The sequence below is a fragment of the Rutidosis leptorrhynchoides genome, unplaced genomic scaffold (genome assembly GCF_046630445.1).
Source record: "Rutidosis leptorrhynchoides isolate AG116_Rl617_1_P2 unplaced genomic scaffold, CSIRO_AGI_Rlap_v1 contig209, whole genome shotgun sequence".
Lineage (NCBI taxonomy): Eukaryota > Viridiplantae > Streptophyta > Magnoliopsida > Asterales > Asteraceae > Rutidosis > Rutidosis leptorrhynchoides.
The window spans coordinates 23,441-45,602 of record NW_027266457.1 but is presented as its reverse complement, the minus strand read 5'-3'; the positions used below and the strand labels follow the sequence as shown (position 1 = coordinate 45,602).

At 40.3% G+C, this 22,162-nt stretch overlaps 2 protein-coding genes and 1 pseudogene across 2 annotated transcripts; 2 read left to right on the top strand and 1 right to left on the bottom strand.

Moving 5' to 3' along the window:
• Positions 1-1,326: 1,326 nt before the first annotated feature.
• LOC139881906 (glutathione S-transferase F9-like) lies at positions 1,327-2,870 on the bottom strand (annotated as a pseudogene).
• A 4,763-nt stretch (positions 2,871-7,633) lies between these two features.
• Positions 7,634-11,298, top strand: LOC139881902 (protein JASON-like). The gene is made up of 8 exons (XM_071866298.1): positions 7,634-7,816; positions 7,995-8,054; positions 8,250-8,306; positions 9,283-9,530; positions 9,863-10,432; positions 10,524-10,668; positions 10,752-10,834; positions 11,190-11,298. The coding sequence occupies exons 1-8, from the start codon at positions 7,634-7,636 to the stop codon at positions 11,296-11,298; spliced, it is 1,455 nt and encodes a 484-aa protein (XP_071722399.1).
• Positions 11,299-13,778: 2,480 nt separating this feature from the next.
• On the top strand, positions 13,779-20,177 carry LOC139881901 (pentatricopeptide repeat-containing protein At3g59040-like). The gene is given in 9 exon segments (XM_071866297.1): positions 13,779-13,834; positions 13,937-14,089; positions 14,447-14,736; positions 14,739-14,758; positions 15,767-16,057; positions 16,133-16,381; positions 16,908-17,026; positions 17,726-17,824; positions 19,553-20,177. Coding segments are annotated over 9 exon segments (1,902 nt in total).
• Positions 20,178-22,162: the final 1,985 nt, after the last annotated feature.

Genomic DNA, 22,162 nt, shown 5'->3' with positions numbered 1-22,162 from the left:
AATATAACAAGAAGTCTTTATTTCCCCCTTTATTATTTTTTTTTACATATTTATATTTTGACTCCTCATTTAGTGAAACTTTTTAAAATTGACCCCATATGTATTGAAATCACATATTAGAATTATAGACTCACATGTCGGAACATGTCAAGTTGTGTGTCGGATTTTCTGACACTTGTTGACTGCCTATCGGAATGTGTCGAAGCATGTTGGAGTGTTTGACACAACACGAAAGGTCTTGGAAAATGTCAATGCTTCCTAGCTTGCAACTAGGGTTAGGAAAAAGAAAATAAAGGAAAGGAAAAACAAATATATAAATAAAATTAAAATATTAAAATATCATTAAAAATTGTGCATATTAGCACTAGTCATCACCAATTGTATTACATACAACGTCTGACATCCGCGTTAGTAATTTCATGTTAAAATTGGTCGAATGAGCTCAATTGGCAAAACTCAAAGAGGTTTAGACTCAATTAATAAAATTAAAAAGTTTATGATTAAACTGACAAATTACAATAGATTTATGAATTTTTGGACAATTTTTCAACTTCCCTTACATGCAATGCAGACTTAACTTATATAAAGTGTGAGAATTGAGACTTTATATCCCCCGAGAGGGGCATCGACATGGCTTTAATAACCATTTCCCAATATCGTGGCGCTTCATTACTCTTATGTATAAATTTTCTATTCACACCACATGCAAAACCGTTGAGCAATATCTTTCTAGGAGTCGAGCCAGAGTCGAGCGATTTTATCTCCTAGAAGGAAAGCATATAGGATTGACAAATTTCCGGTGAGTCTCCAGCTCGAACATCACCTCCTAGGACAACATAATACATTAGGAGTTTTAGGACAACACAAAATTTTTGACACAATCTTTCTCATTTAAGCTCGAAATTTAGCCCAACACTACATAAGAGCTTACTTTAAAGTTCAGAATGAATGTTCAAGTGTCGATGTTCATTAAACAATATGAACTTTTCTCGTGTGCTCGCTCAATCTTTTTGGCGATAGCCTCGTTGTGTTGTGCTACTAAGTCACACTAACCACACGACACCACCATGAGAAGAGAACTTGAAGGGATAAAAGCAAAGGGACAGGTCCAGAGAGTACTCGGTTCTAGACCCAAAAAGGATCCAACTTGACACAAAGATGTCACAGACCATACTCAACAAAGCTCATTAGATCGCCTGAATCCGCCGATTCAGATCGAGTAGAAACACACTAATTAGACAGAGAGAGACGCTAACCACAGAAATTGACCACTCCTTCGCATAGACTAAAGACTCGGGTGCACCGGGAGCACCTGATAAAATGATCCTAAATCAGATTGGGCCAGAGCTCAACGACCTTCTTCCAGGAAGGCCTGCTCGAGATATCATCCCACCATGCGCTCACATTCTTCCGGTCCCTCATCAGGTACTCCTTCCCCATTGCGCCCACCAAGAACCGGGTGAATGGGAGGTGGCTTAGGTCAGCAAGGCTGATAAAATCCCCCGCCAGGAACTTGCTATTCGGCAGCCTCTCCTCGTAGATATCCAGCACCTTACGGAGCTTGTCCACGCTCTTTTTGATCAGCTCTGGGTCCAGGGTAAGTCCCATAAGCGGGCTGAAAACAATTTGCATGGCAAGGTCATTGATCGGCGGGTGGAAGTTCTGGGCCTCAAATTCGAGCCGCTGCTCAACGAGCCCCCTCTCCTCTATAGTCTTCCCCAGCAGTTTGGTCCTTTGGTGCTTGTACTTCTCGGCATAATACCTTGCGATGGCCCGCGATTCTGTATGAATCAAACAGGATGTATTACAGTGAGTGGACAGACATCTTTTCCCCGCAGATGAAACGCACCATAAATTTATGATGCAACCTAAAGGAGACCTGCACCGTGCTCTTGAATTTACCAGCAGTCTCACTCTCACTCTAACACTCACGACCCTAGACCCACAGTAACAGTGTAGATGCAGCGCAACATTTCGATGTCTATGCACTGATGGTTCTGCTTAAACATTGGACAGGCAAATAATCGGACGAAAATGCAGGTCGAAATGATAATCGACGGCCTTTGGCCAACATAGAATATAAAAACAACTCCACGATAGCCATCGAAGGTACTCTTTATGCTTCATAAGTCAGACTACTTCACCATAGCACTGTGATTTAAATCATATAATCCTTAGGCAAATGATTTGAGTTCAGATTAAGACTGAACGACTCCTAGAAAGTCTAAATAATTATAAGGACAACCTCACTTTAACCTAACAAATACCGGATGGTGCAGATTGCCGAGCTCAAATCCTCTTGTCACTAATGCAATTTGATTAACTTGCATTCTCCTGATGAGAGGATAAACAAAACCTCGGAATTCTTGTTAAAGTGCTCGAGTGAGTAATGAGCTGCAAAGATGGTAGCGTGCTGAAGAACCACCAGAAAAAGTCCGAGCGAGCGATAGACCATGACGTTGAAATCCAAAGGCACAAAACAAAAAAGATATATGATGCAAGCCAGAGTTGAGAGCATTACCGAAGAGAGTATAGTCCCCATCTCGAACCCCAGGAACTGTTCCGAAGGGCTACACATACACACATATACTTATACACACGATCCGAATCAGGATTGGCCAGATATAATACTCTAAAAGCTAAGTACCCACAAATAAATAAATAAAAAACAGCTCGAGTTTGAGAGTTTGACTCAAAGAGAAGTGAGTTTCCGGAAGACGGACACACCTGGAACTCGAGGAATTCAGGGGTTTGTGCTCGCCCTTGAAGATATCGTTAGGGATGGTCTCGAGCTCGAGGCCCTTCTCGATCGGGCACGCCAGCTCTCGCTTGGGCGCTGTGTATTCAGGCCCGTACACCTTCACCACCATTTTCTTCCTCTCCTTCTCCCTCCTTGATGCACCAGTCAATGACTCTTTCACTCTGTGTCTGGTTTTAAAAAGAGGTCTCTTCTCAGAGCATTAACGAAGTTGCAGCAAGTTGTTAACACCATCATGCACCGACTTCACCCATCACTACCGGAATACTTTGGGGATCCAACGTGCACAGTCCTAAGTCGGTATGCGACTAGGATTGGCTCAGAAAAATCTGACTTCGCGTTCATTTCCTTGCCTTGAATTTCTTTGCAAGATTTCCTGTCACTTATCTGGATACTACAATACTCATGCAATGTGTATACTACCTGATATATCTGGACGGTAGACTTCATCATGATTCCATAAATTCCCCTTTTGCAATTATAATCCTTTCGTTGCCATTGCTCTCTTTGGCATATTTGCAGCTCGAATAAATCAACGTTTTAAGTGATGTCCCTGTGAATTTTCGTAGGGGGTACCAACACCTTCACGGTCGCTACTCAACGTGAGAGCAACATATCACATTAGAGACCATTTGATGTCTGTGTAAACAAAGGGAGATTTCGGCCACAACATGATCCAATGGTTCCAATGATACGAAAAATCCATAATGGTGTTTCTAGAAACTGAAGAATAAACTGAATCAAAGGCTAGAGGGGTTTTATTTTTCCCTAATTTTAGTTGGTTTCCTATTTGATGTTTCCTAAGTTAAAAGTTTCCTAGTTTAATATGTCATAGTTTAAAGTTTTCCGTTTTCACGTTTCCTAGTATGATATTCCTTAGCTTAGTTTCTATTTGCTTTAAGCAAGAGGTGCATTCTCAATTGTTAGTATGAAAAGTTTTAAGTTGATATTATATAAGAATTTCTTTCGAGTGATTAATTATTGTGCGTTCTTATTTAGTCCTTTGATAGTGAATCTATTCCATCCCACTCTTATTTTCCCACCAACTCATAAAATACTTCAGCTCCGTCAAAACTCGTTCAGCAATCTCACCCAAACTCACCACGCATCACTATTAAATAATCTAGACAATTGATGGGGTTTAAACTTTGCCATGTTGCGAGCATTCTTCCTTCGCCAAACCCCTTTTCTTTTCGACAGTGATCGTCGTTCAAGTCAACTAGTGCAAGGGAGTCAAGTATGGAAGCTTAATTCGAGAATTCGATTCATTGTGCCTGACAAGATCGGGGATTTTTATGGTGCAGTGGCTTATCGTTCGATTTGTTGTGTTTCGTGACAGTTATTCAACACTTGATCAATGACAAAATATCACAATTCTTAGATAAAAGCATGAATTTGATTCACGTAAGGAGCAAATCACAACTGATAATTCAACCCGATCCCTCCATTGCGGGCCTGTCCTTCCATTGTAGGTTATTTCTGGCGAAAAAGCCAGAGCTCGGTCATGCTACTAAGGAAACAATTTTTTAGGGTAGAGCACTGAACTAGGACTAGATCAATTCTGGGCAGGAGCCAATCTGATTCTTGGTTCCAGTTCCAACTCTAGGTGTGAACCGAACTACCCAAACATGACTAATAGTTTTTAATTTATTTATGATTTTGATTATTACAAAACATTTCTTAACAAATGATTGCGTCTGGTATGCATACCTTCATATTCACTTTGAGTCAAAACCCTAATTTCCCACCCTTGATCAATTTAGGGGTGTGCCACAGAACCCAAAACCGCTTGGAACCATATCAGCCCAAAACCAACGATTTCCATGGGATCAATCAAATTCCCAATTCCCTCTAATCCAATTTATTGGGATTGGTGAGTACCAATCCGATTTCTAGTTATAGGTGTGAAGAGTTCACCCATTCACCTAGACCAGTAATTTTTAAATTTTAACTTTTCATACCAAGTTTTCTCTTCATCTCTCTCCATCTTTTGCCTCACTATTTCAGCTCTATCACTTCCCGCTCTTGGTTACCTCCAGCCTCCACTCTTAGTGGGAAGATTTCAATCAATTATATGGATCCATCCGAAAACCGGACCATAGTTCCAGTGTAGGAACCAACATCCCCCAGCTCAATCCTTGCTCAATCCTTCTCGACTCTCGCTTGGGCTCACCAGTCACCCCTGCCACTTCTCAGTTTCTCACCTGACGCCTCCCTATCGCTCAATGGACTAGTTTCCTCCTCAACAGCAGCGATGAGTCTGCAATCTCTCTTTTCATTGGCTCTAATGACCTCAACGGAGCTCCCTCTGCGTGTCTCTGCGGTGCTGAGAGAATCGGTGGGATAAATTCAAAATATGCATAGTGGATGCTTGTGCCGATTGAGCTATAAGAGAGGATATGAGAAAACAACCCCAGCAAAGGGCACACACGACAAATGAATTTGGGATATTTTTTTCTGGAAAACATGGATTTAGATGTGAATGTAGGTTATAGGGGCGTGCGGTATGACTTTTGAAGTTGTGAACATCATCTCGAATGCGAATACTGAACCGACTAGAATAGAACGGGTCTACAGGATTTAAGCTTTGGTCATTGCTTACATGAGTTTGCTTGGGTTAAAGAAATTTGCAGGCTTTTCTTTTGCTCGAAGAGATTGATGAATCTGAATACGGTTTGGAATCCAGACCAGTTTGGATTTACCGGGTTTGTTTGGGTTAAAAAATTTGCAGGCTTTCAAGGCACTCAAGCAAGAAATAGAAACCAAAAATAAAATCACCGCTTGAAAACTGTCCGATTCAGAATGGCAACCGATCCAACCCTAAAACCAATCACCCGAGCATTAGAAAAACAAGCACGAGACCAAACAACAATTTCCCCAACTATAACACTATAGGAACTTTTCTACATCCACCACAATTTCACTGCAGCTTCAAGGCACAATTATCATTTCTCAAAGAAGAAAATTACCACCAACTATAAAAGATGAAACAGGGCTTGAGAGAAATTAAACCAGAGAGGGTGGAAAAGAGTCTGAGCCTTCAGAGACGTTATCAGTACCATCATAAGGCCAGCAGGAGGTCACCCAGTATCCATCTATGCATCTAAACAGACAGACAGACAGACAGAACAGGGGAGGCAGAGAGAGAGAGAGAGAGAGAGAGACGGGGTTGGAGAAGGGAGTTGAGAAGGAGGAGCAGCGAGAAGCCAAGGATTCAGATTGAAAACTATGCGAATGATAAATGAGGAGCATCACGATCCTCAGGATCAGAGTGCTTTTGGGTCGAATCCACACGTTCCTCGCTTCTCGCCGCTTCTACTCCTTTCTAAATTCTCACTTCCCACCTTCCTCCTTCCTTCCTTCCTCCTCCTCTCTCCCCAAGCGTCGTTAGGGCTCGCTTCTTTATATATGCGGGAAACAAGAAAGCCCACGATTCCAACGGCGCCGTTTTTGTCAAATGAAATAAAATACCCGAGCTTGTCAAATATTCTTCTATGCTTATCAACGAAGCATTTTTAGGTATACATGGTCCAACTTTAGAACGCGGAATGCTCATTTCAATTGAAATGGGTATTCCCTCTTCCAACCGCACCCTGATCCATAGAGGCAGGCTCAAGACCCCATTGCCCGTGCCCAAATCTCTAGCAACTAGGACTAGGCTCAAGTCCATTAAGGTCGGGCTATTGAGACTTTGACACATTTGCTTGAATTCACAACATTCGGGGATAGACTCAAATCACTTGACAGATCAACGCCTAGGAACCAAAGACCCAACTTTGCCGCAGTGGACTTAGGTCTACCTTTCATGAACCTAAAATTGAGTCCATAAAGATTAGACTCAAGATCTTAGTACTTGTACTCATGCTGGGTTCCCCAATTGTCATTGTTCAAGTCGTTAGTACTCAAGCAGTGCATACCTATTTGGAAGAATAAAATCAAATTTTCTTCCATAAACAATGGAAAATAATTTCAATTTATTTTCAAATTTAAGCTAAAAGAACACAAATATTATTTTTGCCAATAAATTATTTATTAGAGAACAATTTCCAATATTATAAATTTTACATGAAATAAATGGAGTTTAAATAATATTTTTCTTACTCTAGTTAGCTAGCTTATATTCTATAATTTAGCTTCATCATCAAAGTTTGCAATCATTCTTGCCATGCTAACAAAAAAAAAAAAAAAATAATAATAATACTCTTCATGCAACTCACGCGTCTCTCTAAGTACAATTTATTTTCATTCCTGTCAAGATCAAATCGTACTTCAATGTTATGGGAAAAAAATGCATTTACATTATTCAAAATATGTCTCTGACTCGAAAATACACGTAACATTCCCCATTTCGAAACTCATTCAAATCAAATTAAATTTCCGGAAGCCGAATACATTTCTTTCCCTTTCGTTTTCTAAATAGAGGATCCGAGGATGAAAGTAACGATGAAAGTAATATAAGGAAACACCTGATCCCGCAAATTAAATGGGATTAAATGAATCGATCGCAAAATAAATTCAAGAGGTGGCAAAAAAGAAAAGAAAAGAAAAAGTATCCCAAAAAAAAAAAAACAAGGCATTAATCATTCCGGACGAGCGGGACGCGTCAGCTTCGCAGAGCGAGTACCGCCAGATCCTCTACTGGGGCGCGCGTGACCGTCCGATCCGAGATTTCCAAATGGGGAGGCCCGTCTTTTCCCTCGTTTCAGTTGCGTTCAAAATTCTCAAAACGACTCAACAACTCTCTCTCTCTTTCTCTCTCTCTCTCTCTTCTGCGTCGAGCTTCTCCCTCACCTCACCGATGAGATGACACCATAACGCAAAGAGGAGAGAGAGAGACAGAGACAGAGAGGGGTGGTGGGGCTCGGCCTATCCCAGATGATATGCGCACTGTTAAATCGTGAGCTCGGGCTTGCGCTCAGGAGGGTCCTCGGGCTTCTCGACCGGTCGCTGGGCATCGCCATGGGCTGCTTCCTCGCCTGCTTGCGCGCCAACGGCGGCGGCGGCGGCGGCGATCGGCGCCGCCATCCCGCTCAGCCGGCCCGACCCAAGAAAGCTGCGGTGAGTTGCGCAAATGGGTTTGTCGCATCGGGTGCGGAGTCGCGGGAAAGCGCTCTCCTTTTTTTTTTTTTTTTTTTTTGTCTCGTTCCCCCGTCGCGAGCTTGCTTGCTTGCTGTTGTTTGAAGCTGTTCGCAGGGGCCTGAGTTTTCGACTTTCGTTGCGTTTTGTTTGTTTGCAGGAAGCGTTGGGGTCTCGGAATCGGCTGGCGTCGTTGTTTCTGGATGAAGGTGAGCGTTTTGTTTGTTAGGCCGCCTCAAAGGGGTTTGTTTCTTGGCTTTGTTCGGGATGGGTTTGATCTGTTATGCGAGAACAGAGTCGCGGGTTAGGTTGTATGCTTTGGCCGGTGTAGGGCTTTCGGTCTAGCATTTTGTTTTTTGGCCTCTGATGTGGTATCTCATTGTTTCTCTTAAGATAGAGAAGACATTCGAGGGAGGATCTGGAAAATCGCGCTTTTGGAAGCCCGCACATCAGCAAGGATGTCAAAGATGAGGTACATTGATCTCCGAATTGATTTTCCTTTATCCCAGGTAAATGAAGTGCTCGGTGTGCATCTATAAACAATGTCACGCATATTTTGTATAGAGGTATGAGTATACTCTCCTGAATAAAGACACGGCCTCCTTGTAATTTGGCAAATATTTTGGGGATGCATTCTTATTTTCCCTGTATCTTAGTGAGAGATGAATGCGAGCCTAAGTGATTTGTTGCTGTCAGTGCAATTGAAATTTAGCCACCTATACACTCTAGAGGCATCATATGAGAAGAAGATAAATTTCTATTTTGTTTCTGAGTTACTAATTTCTAGTTGGGCTATACATTTCTCCATCCTTGGCAGGGGAGGTTTCCTCCAATCATGCCTCTGATTGGTGGGTTACAAGTGGGCTACGTCTATGATTTGTAACCCACCAATCAGAGTATGGTCAGAGAAAACTGGATGGAGGAAAATATGGCCCTAATATGAACATTATTATGAAGTGACTGTACGGTTTGACTGAATCGTGTGCTTTGAGGAATTTCCTGCTCGTACTCTTATAATTAAGACTCAAAAGGAAACCAAGGATGAAGGCTCTCTGTTTTACATAAGTTAAAACTTATTTAACGATACTTTTATAAGCTTTAAGGCACTTCCGGTAATCCTGGAGAACCTCTCAGTCCCTTTCTTTTTCCTCCCAATTTGTCAATTCCTGTTGATATTGGCCAAAGCCTCAAGATGCCAATGTCTTCCATTCTAAATGATATAAACTGTCTGTCATATGTACGTTCTATTAGTTTAGAGGATATAAGGCTAGATTATCATGGCAACTTAACTCTCTGCTTAGAGGTCACACTGAATGAGGAGTTTTGAGTAAGATAGTTTATGCTTTTAGATTTCATTGTCACGAATGTAGATTTTTACTTTATGGTTGTTGGCTACTTCTGGTCCATCCATTTCATTTACTTCCTACTAACTCAGATTTATCTAACAGGCTAAGTTCCTTAAAGCTTGTGGAACCTTACCTGAGACTCCTGCAGAAATTCGGAAAGCAACAGACAAGTTCATGTTTTCACCACCAAATCATGGAGATTCAGAAAGTTCGGAGTTCCACTCATGGCTTCCCCATACATCTATCAGGAAACTTCAGCTGAATAAGCCTACTGAAGTTTCCCCAACACCTGTCAAACTTTTCGTAGATTCTGGAAGCGATTCTGCTTCCCAAGAGCATGCACCTACAAGGTGAAGCTTTCTAGTAGTTCATAATCTGCAAAGAAGAATTTCTCAGATGAAATGTTTAGATTAGCAAGGAAATAGATCTTCAACAAAGAAGCTTTTGGACTAATTTCTGTTATCCAGTAAGGGACAAAGCAAAAGTTAACTTTTACACATTCCCATAGTTATAAGGAACCTGTTGCTAGTCTAAGAAGCTGAATATTATTTTAAACTGAGTATACTTTTTTTTGTCTTTTCTTAATGAATCCACTGGTGTTGGATCAATGTCTTGCTAAACTTTTGGTAAACCTTCTGTCCTTCAGATGATTGATTATTTCGTTAACTTCCCTCCTTTGCAGCTGTAAATCAAACGTTGAGAGCACTTTTAGCATTCCTCTGAACTCTACTGAAGGCAGTAGCGAAGAGAATACAAATATGGCAACCGAGATTCTAGCTGTAGAGAACAGCAGTATTTCAACTCCAATCACACCTTGGCCTTCCACCTCACACACTCAGTATAGGAGCAAGTCGGTTCATTTTGATCCTGATGCGGATATTTGTTCACTTAGAAGTTCGTTTACCAAAGATGCAAGCCACAGTATCAAAGATTCTGAATTACTGGGTAATCAGAGTACAGTGAAGCCTTCACCTTATCCAACCCCTCTCAAGCTATCTGATGAGATGCAGACACCTGGAACTGTTTTCCCGGGAAACATGGAAAATTTACCATATGGAAAGCCAAGGATCAGGTCCGAATATATTTATTCAGTTCCAAATTCCTACCAGAACAACATGCAGTTGAAGGGTTTTAAGGAGGAAGATGCTGATAATCATCGACCTTTGGGCAAGCTAAATGAATCACTTGCACAGCCTGTAAATGAAACATTGAACAGGGGAACACGGCTGGACAAGACTCCTTTGGGGACAGGGTTTTGAGGGTGAAACAACCTTGTCAGCTTGGCTGAAGCCGCCTCTTCAGATGGAAAATGACGGCAGCAAATTTGGCTCTGTATCTTACAGGAAAACTTGTCATAGTAGAAGTCCCACAGATAGACCAATCATTGGGCTTGTTGCTGCACATTGGAAGGAAGATGAACAGTCTCATGTCCCACAAAAGTGGTGGGATGGGAATGGAATTCCTAATTCGACTAACAAGTATAAGGAGGTGTGTCTTACTGCTTCCCATCTAATAGACACAAACTTGAATATATCGCCATAAGATGTGAGGAGATCTTGCTTTCTTTGCAGGATCAGAAAGTAAGTTGGCATGCAACACCATTTGAGGAGAGGTTGGAAAAGGCTTTATCTGAGGAAACTTTTGTCTCTGTGAGGTACACTTGTCTGTTGAATCTGCAACTCTGGTCCCTCTTCTTGTGTTTTTTTGTATGCCGTGCCTTTTGAGTTATCTTTATTTGAATAGGTGGCTAATTGAAGCTAGCTTAAGCTTTCATCTGAATCCCTTAGCAACCTTCTAGTGAATTTACATTCAGCTTTGCAATGAACATCTTGATGAAATGTTAAAGCAAAGAAATGGTAGAGTATGTGAAACTACCATCGTCTTTGCTAATTCATTCAGTTTGTACTTGTGTAAGTGTCCTTGGCTTTTGGTTCTTAATACTCGGTAATGATACTCGTTTGAATGGTGCATATCTGATCTTACTCTGATACTTCTGAATTGCTGTGCAGGAAGAATCTTAGTGGAGCATCAGTACCTGTTGAGGATGCAGATGGTGACACAGCCGTTTCTCAGTTGCGATCTCCTGCCTATATAAAGCCAGTTGCATCCTGCAAATGAGTGCAATACTGCATTTGCGCTCATTGTTTGCCCAATAAGCTTTCTTTTCTGGCTGAACTCCTTGAAGAGGCACATTGTCCATAGCCTCTCCTCTGTGAAGCAAGTGAAGGGTCGAGATCCCTGTTGGCAGCATGATGTAGCTGCTTCTAGTACATAGAGACAGGAATTTTTGTATATTGCCGACTTCTCAGTCCTTTTGTCCGAATTTGCTCCGATTTATTTTTAGTTTGCTAGTCTCATGGAATGGAAGTACTGTCCAATTAGAAAGGTTTCTCTGGTGCATCTTGAAAGTTTTATCACGCATGGTGACTACTGTGTGAATTTGCAGACCAGCAGATGGTGTTGTTGTGCCTGAACCAGCTAAACTTACGGATTTTAGCCTCCTGAATATAATCTCAGAAACCTTCCCCATGGAATGAGAAAGGACTGCATCTTTGGCCGAAACTTTTGCAATGTGCTTTGCAAGCGGACATTAATTGTCACAGCGGGTTAGCGTACTACAATGGTCATGCATTCGTACCTCTCTAATCCATATGAACAAATTCCTTCGTCATTGATGCATACATATTGTCAGCAATTCATGTTCGTAATCAAGTGTTACATTTGAATTTGGTACTTGCATCAAATCGTGTCATTGAAGAAAAATCTATATTTTGTTGATCAAGCTGATAAACTATGTATATTGAGTTTGTGTCATTTTTGGATTTGTCAAATAACTATATATGCCTCACAGGATATACCTATATACCAGAAGACTGATAGTTTCACATGTTACTCAGGAAAACTAAGGTGCTTTAGCATACAGAAATTCATTTTCTTCCCTGTTTTCGTCCATGGCTCTTTTTCCCCCCATTAAAACACGTTACTCAAAAAAATAAAGCTTATGCACAATTCACAGGCAAAATCGTTAAATTGTCTTTGTTGAATTGGTGCATCAAACTATGAAGTAGTACATAATGTGGTCGTTCAAGCTAAAAAGCAGGGAAGAAGATGTGCACTGTGAGTATCTAGGTGGGACTATTTCTAACCACTACATGATTGCGTCTACTCTTTCTTTACTAAGTAGAGGAAAAATGGCCTTAGTTGTTCCATATTTGCATAGCTATTGTTTCCTTTGACCTTGCAGTATCTTATTCATCGTCACTCCATGATTTATCTATCCTTTGTACCCCTTATCTCAAAAGCTCAGTTTTCTGGGGAAACTTTTTATTTTTTAATTTCATCAGTATAAAGAAAACATCAAAATCCGTGTTTTTCTTTACTATTGGACACTTTTAGACGAAGCATGTAACATGTTATATGAGTATGTGAAAACACTAAAAACGCCGAGTATGAAAAATGGACGCTCTTTAATTTTCGTCAATCCAAAATAAATGAAATATCACTGACATTCCTAAACATAATTCTTATTTTATGCAAAATTTTGATTTAATTAGATTTCATCGCTTAAAGTTTTAAGTTAATAACTAACTGTGATTTTGCTTTGAAAAATCAAGGGTTTTTCTTTTTTTCTTTTTTTCATGGTTCATTCCATCGTATATGTATATAAAAGATAATTGATAAGAAGGAGTATGATGATGACATGCACGACAACATAAAAATTTATAAACATGTGAGTATGTGACTCTATTGACAAGCTGTATATTTTGAATTTTTTCCAGATTCCACTTGGTAGTTAATCTATTAATTTGCACGCCACCATAAAAAAAATTAGGTTTCTTGGAAATTCACTCTTCGACAAAACGAATTAATACAGAAATAAAATCTAAAAAAAGAAACACATTGCCTTTAATATAATTGGCATACGCATAATAAATAAAAACAGAACACACGATAATTTATATATGGCAATTAGATTCTAGAAATAGAAAAGTTCAAAAAAGAAAGACAGTAAATAAATTACGAGTTACTACTTTAAATTGCAATTAATATTAATAATAATTTTATCTGTTTAAAGAAAATGTGTGAATTAATTGTATAAGTTATATTTGGTGATTCGAAATTGTTTACGAATAAGATACTAAATTTTCCCGTTCGATGTTTTGTGACGTTCTTCGGACTAGTTAAACTTGGATATGTCCAGATAAAATGCCAAATAAAAAATTTAGTCTAGGAGGTGGAACAAACTCGGATTGGATATAAAAATTCAAAATTAACTTACAATTTCAGGTGCTAAGAAAATCACGTCTGAGGCGAGACTGGCCGAGGCTCACTGTCCTTAGTTTTTCTAGGACACATGGATCGGAACGGACCGGTTCTTTTAACACTGTTGAACCCGGTCGGCGGGTGGCGGTTGGTTTGCTGGTCTGTTCCTTTCTTTCCCCACTCAAGATAAGATTTTTATTGAAGAAGCGAAACCAAACCATCACAAGTCCTCACAACGACAGGAGCTGCTTCACCTGAAAATCTTCTTGGAGCAAATTCGGGAAGAAGGGCCCGTAAAAAAGCAGAGTCTCTCTCTCTCTCTGTTTCTCTCTCAAATGACCCAAACCCTGTTTCTGAAGCCGTTCCTTTCAGCTCCTTTGAATGACTGCAGGTTTGCAATTGCATCATGTGTCCTCCTCTTCCTTGAGTTTTTTCTTGCGCTCTCTTAAACCCATCAAAAACCCCGATAGTATATGATGGTTTTCTTCAATAGGGGCGTTGGTTCTCTTCGTTCTTGCGCATTGCGAGACAGGGAGGCAAATGGGGAAGTGGAATTTGGCTCCATTTCTTATGACCCACGTGCAAGATTGAATTTTTCTTTCAATCGATTACTAACGCTCTTATGTAATTTTGCTGTTCGTCATCTGTAACTGTCGTTGTTCTTTCTTTCTACTGCAGTCCTGTTCCTTGAGTTTTTCTTGCGCTCTCTTGAACCCATCAAAAACCCTGAATAATGTCTGATGGTTTTCTCCAATACGGGCGTTGGTTTTCTTCGACCTTGCGCATTGCGAATTGGGGAGGCAAATGAGGAAGTGGAATTTGGCTCTATTTCTTACCACCCATGTGCAAGATTGAATTTTTCTTTCAATCGATGGGGAACGCTCTTATCTAACTTCGCTGTTCTTTATCCGTAACTGTCGTTGTTCTTTCTTTCTGCTGCAGTTTTGGGTAGTTGCAATTTGTGACAATCTCGAATGACCTGTGATTTTTTTTTCCCCATCAGTAGACCAGAGATATGTGGTACGTGCATTAGCGATAAGGTCAGTGTACGTGGGAGAGTGGGGGTAATATGTATGCGGATGTTGGTGCCGAGGAAATTCATGCAGAAGAGGAGGAAGGTGGAGGTTTTCAAAGACGCGGCGGATGAAGCCGATCAAAAGAACTGGAGGAGGCTGATGAAGGAAATTGAGGAAGTAGGCTCGGCGGCGAATGTCCTCAGGACTGAGAGGGCTCGGACCCAGGTGCTTCCGCGAGACCTTGTGTTGGGAACCTTAAAAAGGTTCAAGCAGCTAAAGAATGGAACCTTGTTAGCGAGGTAGGGGACCAATTTTAAGTTAATTTTCCCATGTTCATGGCCCATACACCTCTAAATGCATGTTTCCAGAACTACTTCATCCTGCAAAAGCTTTAGTTTTAGTTTCCCACAAGATGATGGTGACAAGGGCCAATGCGTTGTGCAAGTATGTGACGTTGTTGCACATGAAGCTTCTTTTTTGTTCATCCTATGTAATGTTTAAACAAAAAGAAAACCCAAATCAGACATTCTCTACTATGAGGTTAGGTATCCTGCTATGCTAATTAAGAAGAGGAGATATCTGAATAGAATATACTATCGTGAAGACCTAGACTTTGGACACCGCAATATCTCCTAAGAAACTAATTTACAATACGATTACCTATAACTACAGCTATTTGTATGCTTCTGAAAAATATTTGGTGTGGGGAGTCTTTGACATGTCTAGTGCCAACGTCTTCTTCGTCTATAAAGTGACAATTTGTTATGCTGATGCCTATGCATTGTTTTGTTTAACAGTAGAGCGTCAAGCGTTGTTGCGATGATCTCATTATTGGATAGTTGATGCAGTTTTGCTAAATGATGAAGATGTTCTATAATCAGGATAATTGTTTTAATATTAGTCCCGTTAGAGGTTCTTTCAAATTTGCTCACATGGGAAACCATTGTCAATATATTGACACCTTACAAATGATAGTTCTTTTCAGTTCTAAAAGAAATAGCGTGAGAGAATCTTATCTCCTTGACTCTTCCTTATGGAAATACGTGAGAAAATAGGACCTTTTGAAAGTTGAGAATGTCTTTTCTTTTCTATATTGAAATTAGACAGTTTTGCTTAAATTTGTCTTTTTCGTCTTACACCTCCTCGGTGTGCAATCTGTTAAAAGTTAGATTGTGTCTTTTCCTTGAAGTAATGAGAATAGAGTGAGAAATAATTTTCCTGAGTTAATTGAAGTGGTTCACTTTTTTTTATACTGGATAATTTGAATGTTTGGCTTTTGTCTACTGTATGATTGTATTTCCTCTTAGATTCTTGAGTGGCTAAGGATTCAGCAATGGTGGGATTTCAGCGAGATGGACCTACTGATGCTTATAACTGCTTATGGAAAGCAAGGGAACTTCAACAGGGCTGAAAGAGTCATGAGCTTTATAAAGAAGAAAAAATATGCCCCTAATGTGATTGCTTATACTGCCCTTATGGAAGCATATGGTAGAGGAAGACGATATAACAATGCAGAAGCTATATTTCGAAGGATGCAGTCTTCAGGCCCTGAGCCTTCTGCTTTCACATATCAAATCATTCTTAAAACTTTTGTTGAGGTACTTATTTAGAATGCTCAATTTTGCTTTGGTTCTGAACCTGCAACTTCATATCTGCTATTGGGGCTGCTGCAGGGTAACAAATTTATGGAGGCTGAAGAAGTCTTTGAGACCCTTTTAGATAAGGAGAGATCCCCTCTAACACCTGACCAGAAAATGTTCCACATGATGATTTATATGCATAAGAAAGCTGGAAATTATGAGAAAGCTCGTCAGATGTTCTCTTTGATGGCCGAAAGAGGAGTACAGCAATCTACCGTGACGTACAATAGCCTCATGTCATTTGAAAGTAATTACAAGGAGGTCTCAAAGATATATGATCAGGTACTTTACAGAACTAGCTTGATGATGGGGTGGAGGCCAAAAAGTGGAAACAGATAAAAGAGAAGGATTTTGGGCTTTTGGAGTGCAAAACTGTTTTATTTGATAATGAAGTATTATGACTGGAGACTAGGGCCATAAATTTCTTGATTTTGTCATCAGGATTCTGGAAACAGATACGGCTTGATTGCTGTATCTAATACCTTTGACTTTTAGTGGATTCTTTCTCTGTCATCTTACATGGTATCATCAACCTCAAGTACCTGCTGCCAATATTCTCTCATATTATTACATAGATGTGATTTTTGCAGAGCATAATTCGAAACTTTCATTTAACAACTTACATTAAACTTGTGGGGGTGCTTTTCAAATCCTTGCACATTTGGAATATCTGGAAAACGCAGCGTTCAAAATATTCACTATGCTATTTTACCTGTTTATTTGGCTAAATAATTTACATCCTTCTTTCTGTTTTTGTTGCTCATTGATTATGTGTCCATCAGCTTTCTGAAATACTGGTTACCTTTAGATGCAAAGAGCGGGTCTACGGCCAGATGTTGTGAGCTATGCCTTGCTTATAAATGCTTATGGGAAAGCCAGGAGAGAGGAAGAAGCACTAGCTGTATTTGAGGAGATGCTGAATGCTGTGTCAGGTAAATGTGGTGATTGTCTTAATACCTGAGATTAAAGCAGAAAATTGATAGCTTTTAAGTTCTTGAACCTTTCATAATTCTGTATACTTTCCAACTGAAGCGCAGTTAGTCTGAGACAAAGGTTTTTTATGATGGGAAGCAGCTAAGAAAATCCCATTTGTATAATGGCTTCATTTTTGTGGACTAACTTCTAGACGCTGTGTCTGTTAAATCAACTTGGTGTCAGTTCGTTGAAACTCCTTTTCTATATGGTTTTGCACCCTCTCAGTGCCCTATAGTGAATGTTTGCTTTACCTATAAAAGAACTCCATGGCTCCATTTATCACTTAAAAGAAGTATGGCAATCCTTTTGCTAAAGTGGAAGCTGTCATTCAATCTAACATCTCACCACTACTTGCTGTTTTCTTCTTGTTGAACATAGGAATAGTTGGGCGTGATTTGTTATGTTCATTGAGTGTCGAATGTTATCCCATGATTGTTTAGGACACGTGACTACTCTTTCTTCCTGTAGTATTAGTCCATGGGAGCACAGCATCCTGTTTCCAATAAGCAAGGGTCATACTTACTCTCTGTCTCTGTCTCTCTCTGTCTCTGTCTCTCTCTCTGGGTAAAGGAACAATAATGATGATGTGTTCATGATAATGCTGTCAAACACTTGAGGTGATGGTTATCTACTTTGTTAACTGTTGTCCAGGCCTACCCACAAAGCTTACAATATTTTACTTGATGCATTTGCAATATCTGGAATGGTGGAGCAAGCACGAATCGTATTCAAGAGCATGAGAAGGGACAGGTAGTTTGAAATCCTTTTCTGTTTCCTTTTTACTTTAATTGGAGTCAAGTCCTGCATAGGTTCTAGAAGGTATTAAAACATGATCAATGTTCTTATAATATCATCATCCACTTAACTCGGAGCATTCCCATTATAAAACTCTGACAAGTGACATTAACATCCACTAACACAGCCCCACCATTAAGTGGTTTATGTTGAAAATAAATCTCTATTGCGAGATGTGGAAGAATTACTCAATTCTCATTGTGGATCTGGCATGTGCATTGCTGACCATGGCTTAGCATTGGTACCTGAAGGAACATCAGCATCAACATAGCCATGAGCAGTAGCATATGTTTTCTCGTTTTTGTTTTTATCCCTTTGACCATCCATGGGCGGTCTATTTATTGATTTGTAACTATTCCCCTTAGCATGTCACTTCTCCTCACAGTTATTGCAAGGAAGATTATTATCACCGGACTTTGATGTGCATTTTTATATATGATGACTGGAATTCCTCCTTGACCTCTCTCCAGTAACCAAACTTCCACCTAACCAACAGTCAATTCTTTTTCAATCAATTCCTAGACTGCAGTGCCACCTTAACATCATTGATAGAAATTGCGTCTTTGCTATATGTGAGAGATTCTATAAAGAAATTGTGGGAGGAAGCAATGAACACACCAAGAATATATAATCCTCATGATTGATTTCAGCATCTGTATGTTCTACATCCATAACCATGGTTCTGAATTCATCAAGGTGAATACTGAGAACTGATGGCTGAATCCCCTGCAACATACGGGAAGTCATCTCAAAAGCAGTCAAGCTTTCATCTTCTCAAGAATCACTTAACGTTAAACTTGTTGGAGAGGCACAACTGAATCACAGAGAGCGCCTCATAAATTCATCATCCTGACCAGTAGTCAAACTACTTGCTAGGATCCCCAACAAAGCTTTCTGCAGTCCTATCTATGTAAACAGAGCATGCATCTGACCTTCCATAACTCAAACAGTACGATTGGACCTCTATAATGCCAAATTATTTTATTGCTACATAAGGCACACCTTTTAATTCTATACCTATTACTGGGAGATCACAAGATTGCGCACAAATTTGAGCCCATTAACATTCTTAGATCTCAATCTGCTCAAAAAGTTCATGTCAATGAGTTGGGGGCCAATTAGTATATCAATAATACATTAGACTCCAATTATCCATCATGAGACAACCATTGTAAATCACACCTCATATTTACTTTGCACTGGACATGTAAATGCTAACACTTGTGCAAAGACTTGTTGAACATCTCAGATTTTGACTCTAGAAAATGAAGTTGCTGGGATGAACATGTAGTGTTTACCGTTAGCATTGACTGTTAAGCTTTTTAGCAAGAGTCATCTATATAGTTGTGGCACAAGAGCACATTTCCTCACCCATTTCAATAAAATCATTATGGTTAAAGATACTGGATTGGTTTGGCTTCACGGTTGTAGTCTTGTTTTTGACGGAGCTGACAATAACCTACGAACTTTGCTGAAAGAGGAGAAATGGTTTTACCTCTTCAGTGTGGTCCTATTTATATCTGTTATTCTTGTCAGTTAGTTCTCCCTTAAATCTCTGGCTAAGTAGAACTTCTCCTGAATTGCTGAATGTTCTTGCCTAGCATTGTGATACCACCATATCTGGTACTACATTCTTCCATCTTCTTTCAAAACAGCTTTGACCTTTTTGCTTTTTCACTGTAGGTACATGCCTGATCTTTGCTCCTATACAACCATGTTGTCAGCCTATGTGAATGCATCGGACATGGATGGTGCTGAGAAGTTCTTCAGAAGGCTAAAGCAGGACGGGTTTGATCCGAATGTTGTTACCTATGGGACGATGATCAAAGGTTATGCTAGGGTGAATAAATTGGAGAAGATGATGGAGGTGTATGAAGAAATGCGACTCCGCGGAATCAAAGCAAATCAAACTGTATTCACGACGATCATGGATGCATATGGTAAGAACAAAGATTTTGACAGCGCATTGGTGTGGTTTAAAGAAATGGAGTCTTCTGGGGTTCATCCTGACAAGAAAGCAAAGAACGTGCTTCTCTCCCTGGCAAAAACAACAGAGGAACTCACAGAGGCCAATTTGCTTGTTGGGAATGTAAGTCAGCAGCACCCTGAGCCAAAGGCGAATGGGGTTTTAAGATTTGTTGATAACGATGATCACGAAGAAGAGGAAGAGGAAGAGGAAGAGGAAGAGGAAGAGGATGATGATGATGTCATTGACACGGAAAAGGCAATTTCTTTTGCGGATCAATGTGAGGATCAGATGGTTTCCAACCGAGCAGTCAATGATACCATTACGTCCTGTGTACGGTAGATTGTGTTTCCCTAAACCTTGGAAACTTTCGAACATTTTATAGCAGTGTCACGATACACAACTTCAAAATTTTGTAAAGCAATGTCACGGAATCGTATATTTGCGGACCCGGATGCCTTACCGATTAGACCTCACTATTGCAGCAAGCTTGCCTGTTCTTTACTGTTGAACCATTTGAGCATCATTCTGTGACTTCCTTGCCTGCAACAACTTGTTGGCCTGATCGTGTCTTTTATTTCTCTCTTTTGGTTGCGTAAGTTCGGACCTAATTTGACGGTGAATCGGTTACTTCGGACTCATGCACTGAGGTCTCTGTCAGTTTTGCCCAAATAATTCACCCAGAAAGCTAGGCACGCATGTACCAGTCAAACCCAATGGGGGGTTCGGGTTTAATGGGGTCGGAGCCCCGACAGGTCATCTCGAGCCTTGAATTTTGGATTACAAACTACGTTGCAGATTACGTGTTTCATCTAGAAAATGCTTGTCGGGTTTTGATCATGTTCATGATTCGTTCGTCTAGTGGTGTCGGCAATCCCGAACTTAAATGTATATACTAGCAAAATGCTGTCTTTTCATTAAAAACAGTAAGTCTGATCAGGATAACATTATAATTGTGGTTGTGACATATGCTGAGACGATTTACAAATCATTTGGCACGCACAATAAACAAATTTAAACCGGGCTTTAGGACTTTTGAGCACTAAAACGAGTCGCCTTCCCCCGTTCTCTTCTCTTCGGCAAAATTCCGGGAACAGACCAACTACAGTTAACATGTCCCGTTCGTTAGGTGCAAGATCAGTTAACCACGGTTAACGTGTCGAGTTAAGACACGCTGCCTTGCTTTCAGAATCAGAACTGTCGCACTCCCTCACGAGCCGACGACTCGTCCTTTTCCTCTCCCCCTCCGTCTCGTTCTCGTTCTCGTTCTCCTCTCCCGAGTCTTTTCAAAATACCGCGACGGAATCGGAGGGACACGCTCTTTGTCAGAGCCTAACAATTATTAAAATTTCACAGAAGTTGACAGGAAAAAAAAAGAAAAAAAGGCAGAGAACCGGTTTGATTATTCAGCAGGGGAATTAGCAAATGATTACTTTATTGACACCGGCCATTAAATATGGGAAAGAAAATGAGATTGCTGACGCATGGGGGGGGGGCGAAAGATAAAATTGGATAGGTTCCTTAAAGATCTTTGTTTTCTTGCTGGCTTCTGAAGATACAAAACAGGTTCTTCAGATCCGAAGAAAAAGGTCTGAAATCGAAAAACCCGAGATTAGAAACAGAAGACCCGCGAACCCAAAAGAAAAAAAGGGAGGAGAGGAGGAAAAAGAAAAGGGCAAATTGGAAAAAAACCCAGTGAAGCAAAAGTGAAGGAACAGTCTTCACTGTGCTCAAAGTTCAACCTTTGTTAAAAAAGGAAGGGCCTTTTATGTGTTTTGTTTTTGCTCTCTCGCTCGCGCGTGTTGCTTTTGGACACTTTGTTATGTTCCAAGAGAGCATTGAATGAATCTTTGAATAACTTTCTTTTTCCCCTTCTTTTCTTCTTCTTTTTTTTTTTCTTCACTTTGTGTTGGTGGGTGTATGGTGTGTGCAATACGGCTTTTCCTTTTTTATCTGCTTTCTGTCGGTCATCGATCTCTCGATTGAATCTTTGAATTGGAAGAGAGAGAGAGAGAGAGGGGGGGGAGAGGGAGAGAGATAGAGACAGAGAGAGGGGGGAGAAAGTGGCAGAAGCAGAGAGATTCTTTTGTGAGCACACAGAGAGATTCTTGGTGGGTGCTGATGATTTTGTTGGCGAATTTTGATGCTGGGAATTGAGATATTTTCAGAGGCTGAGGAGAGGGGGGGAAGAAAGCTTACTGTTTTCTGATTCCGTTTGGTGTAGATCTTGAGTTCCCTGAATTCAACAGTTCATTCTTAAGCTTATTTTTAGAAAGAAAAATGAAAGTTGCGGGTCTTCTTGTAGCTGTGAACAAGTTAGCTTCCTG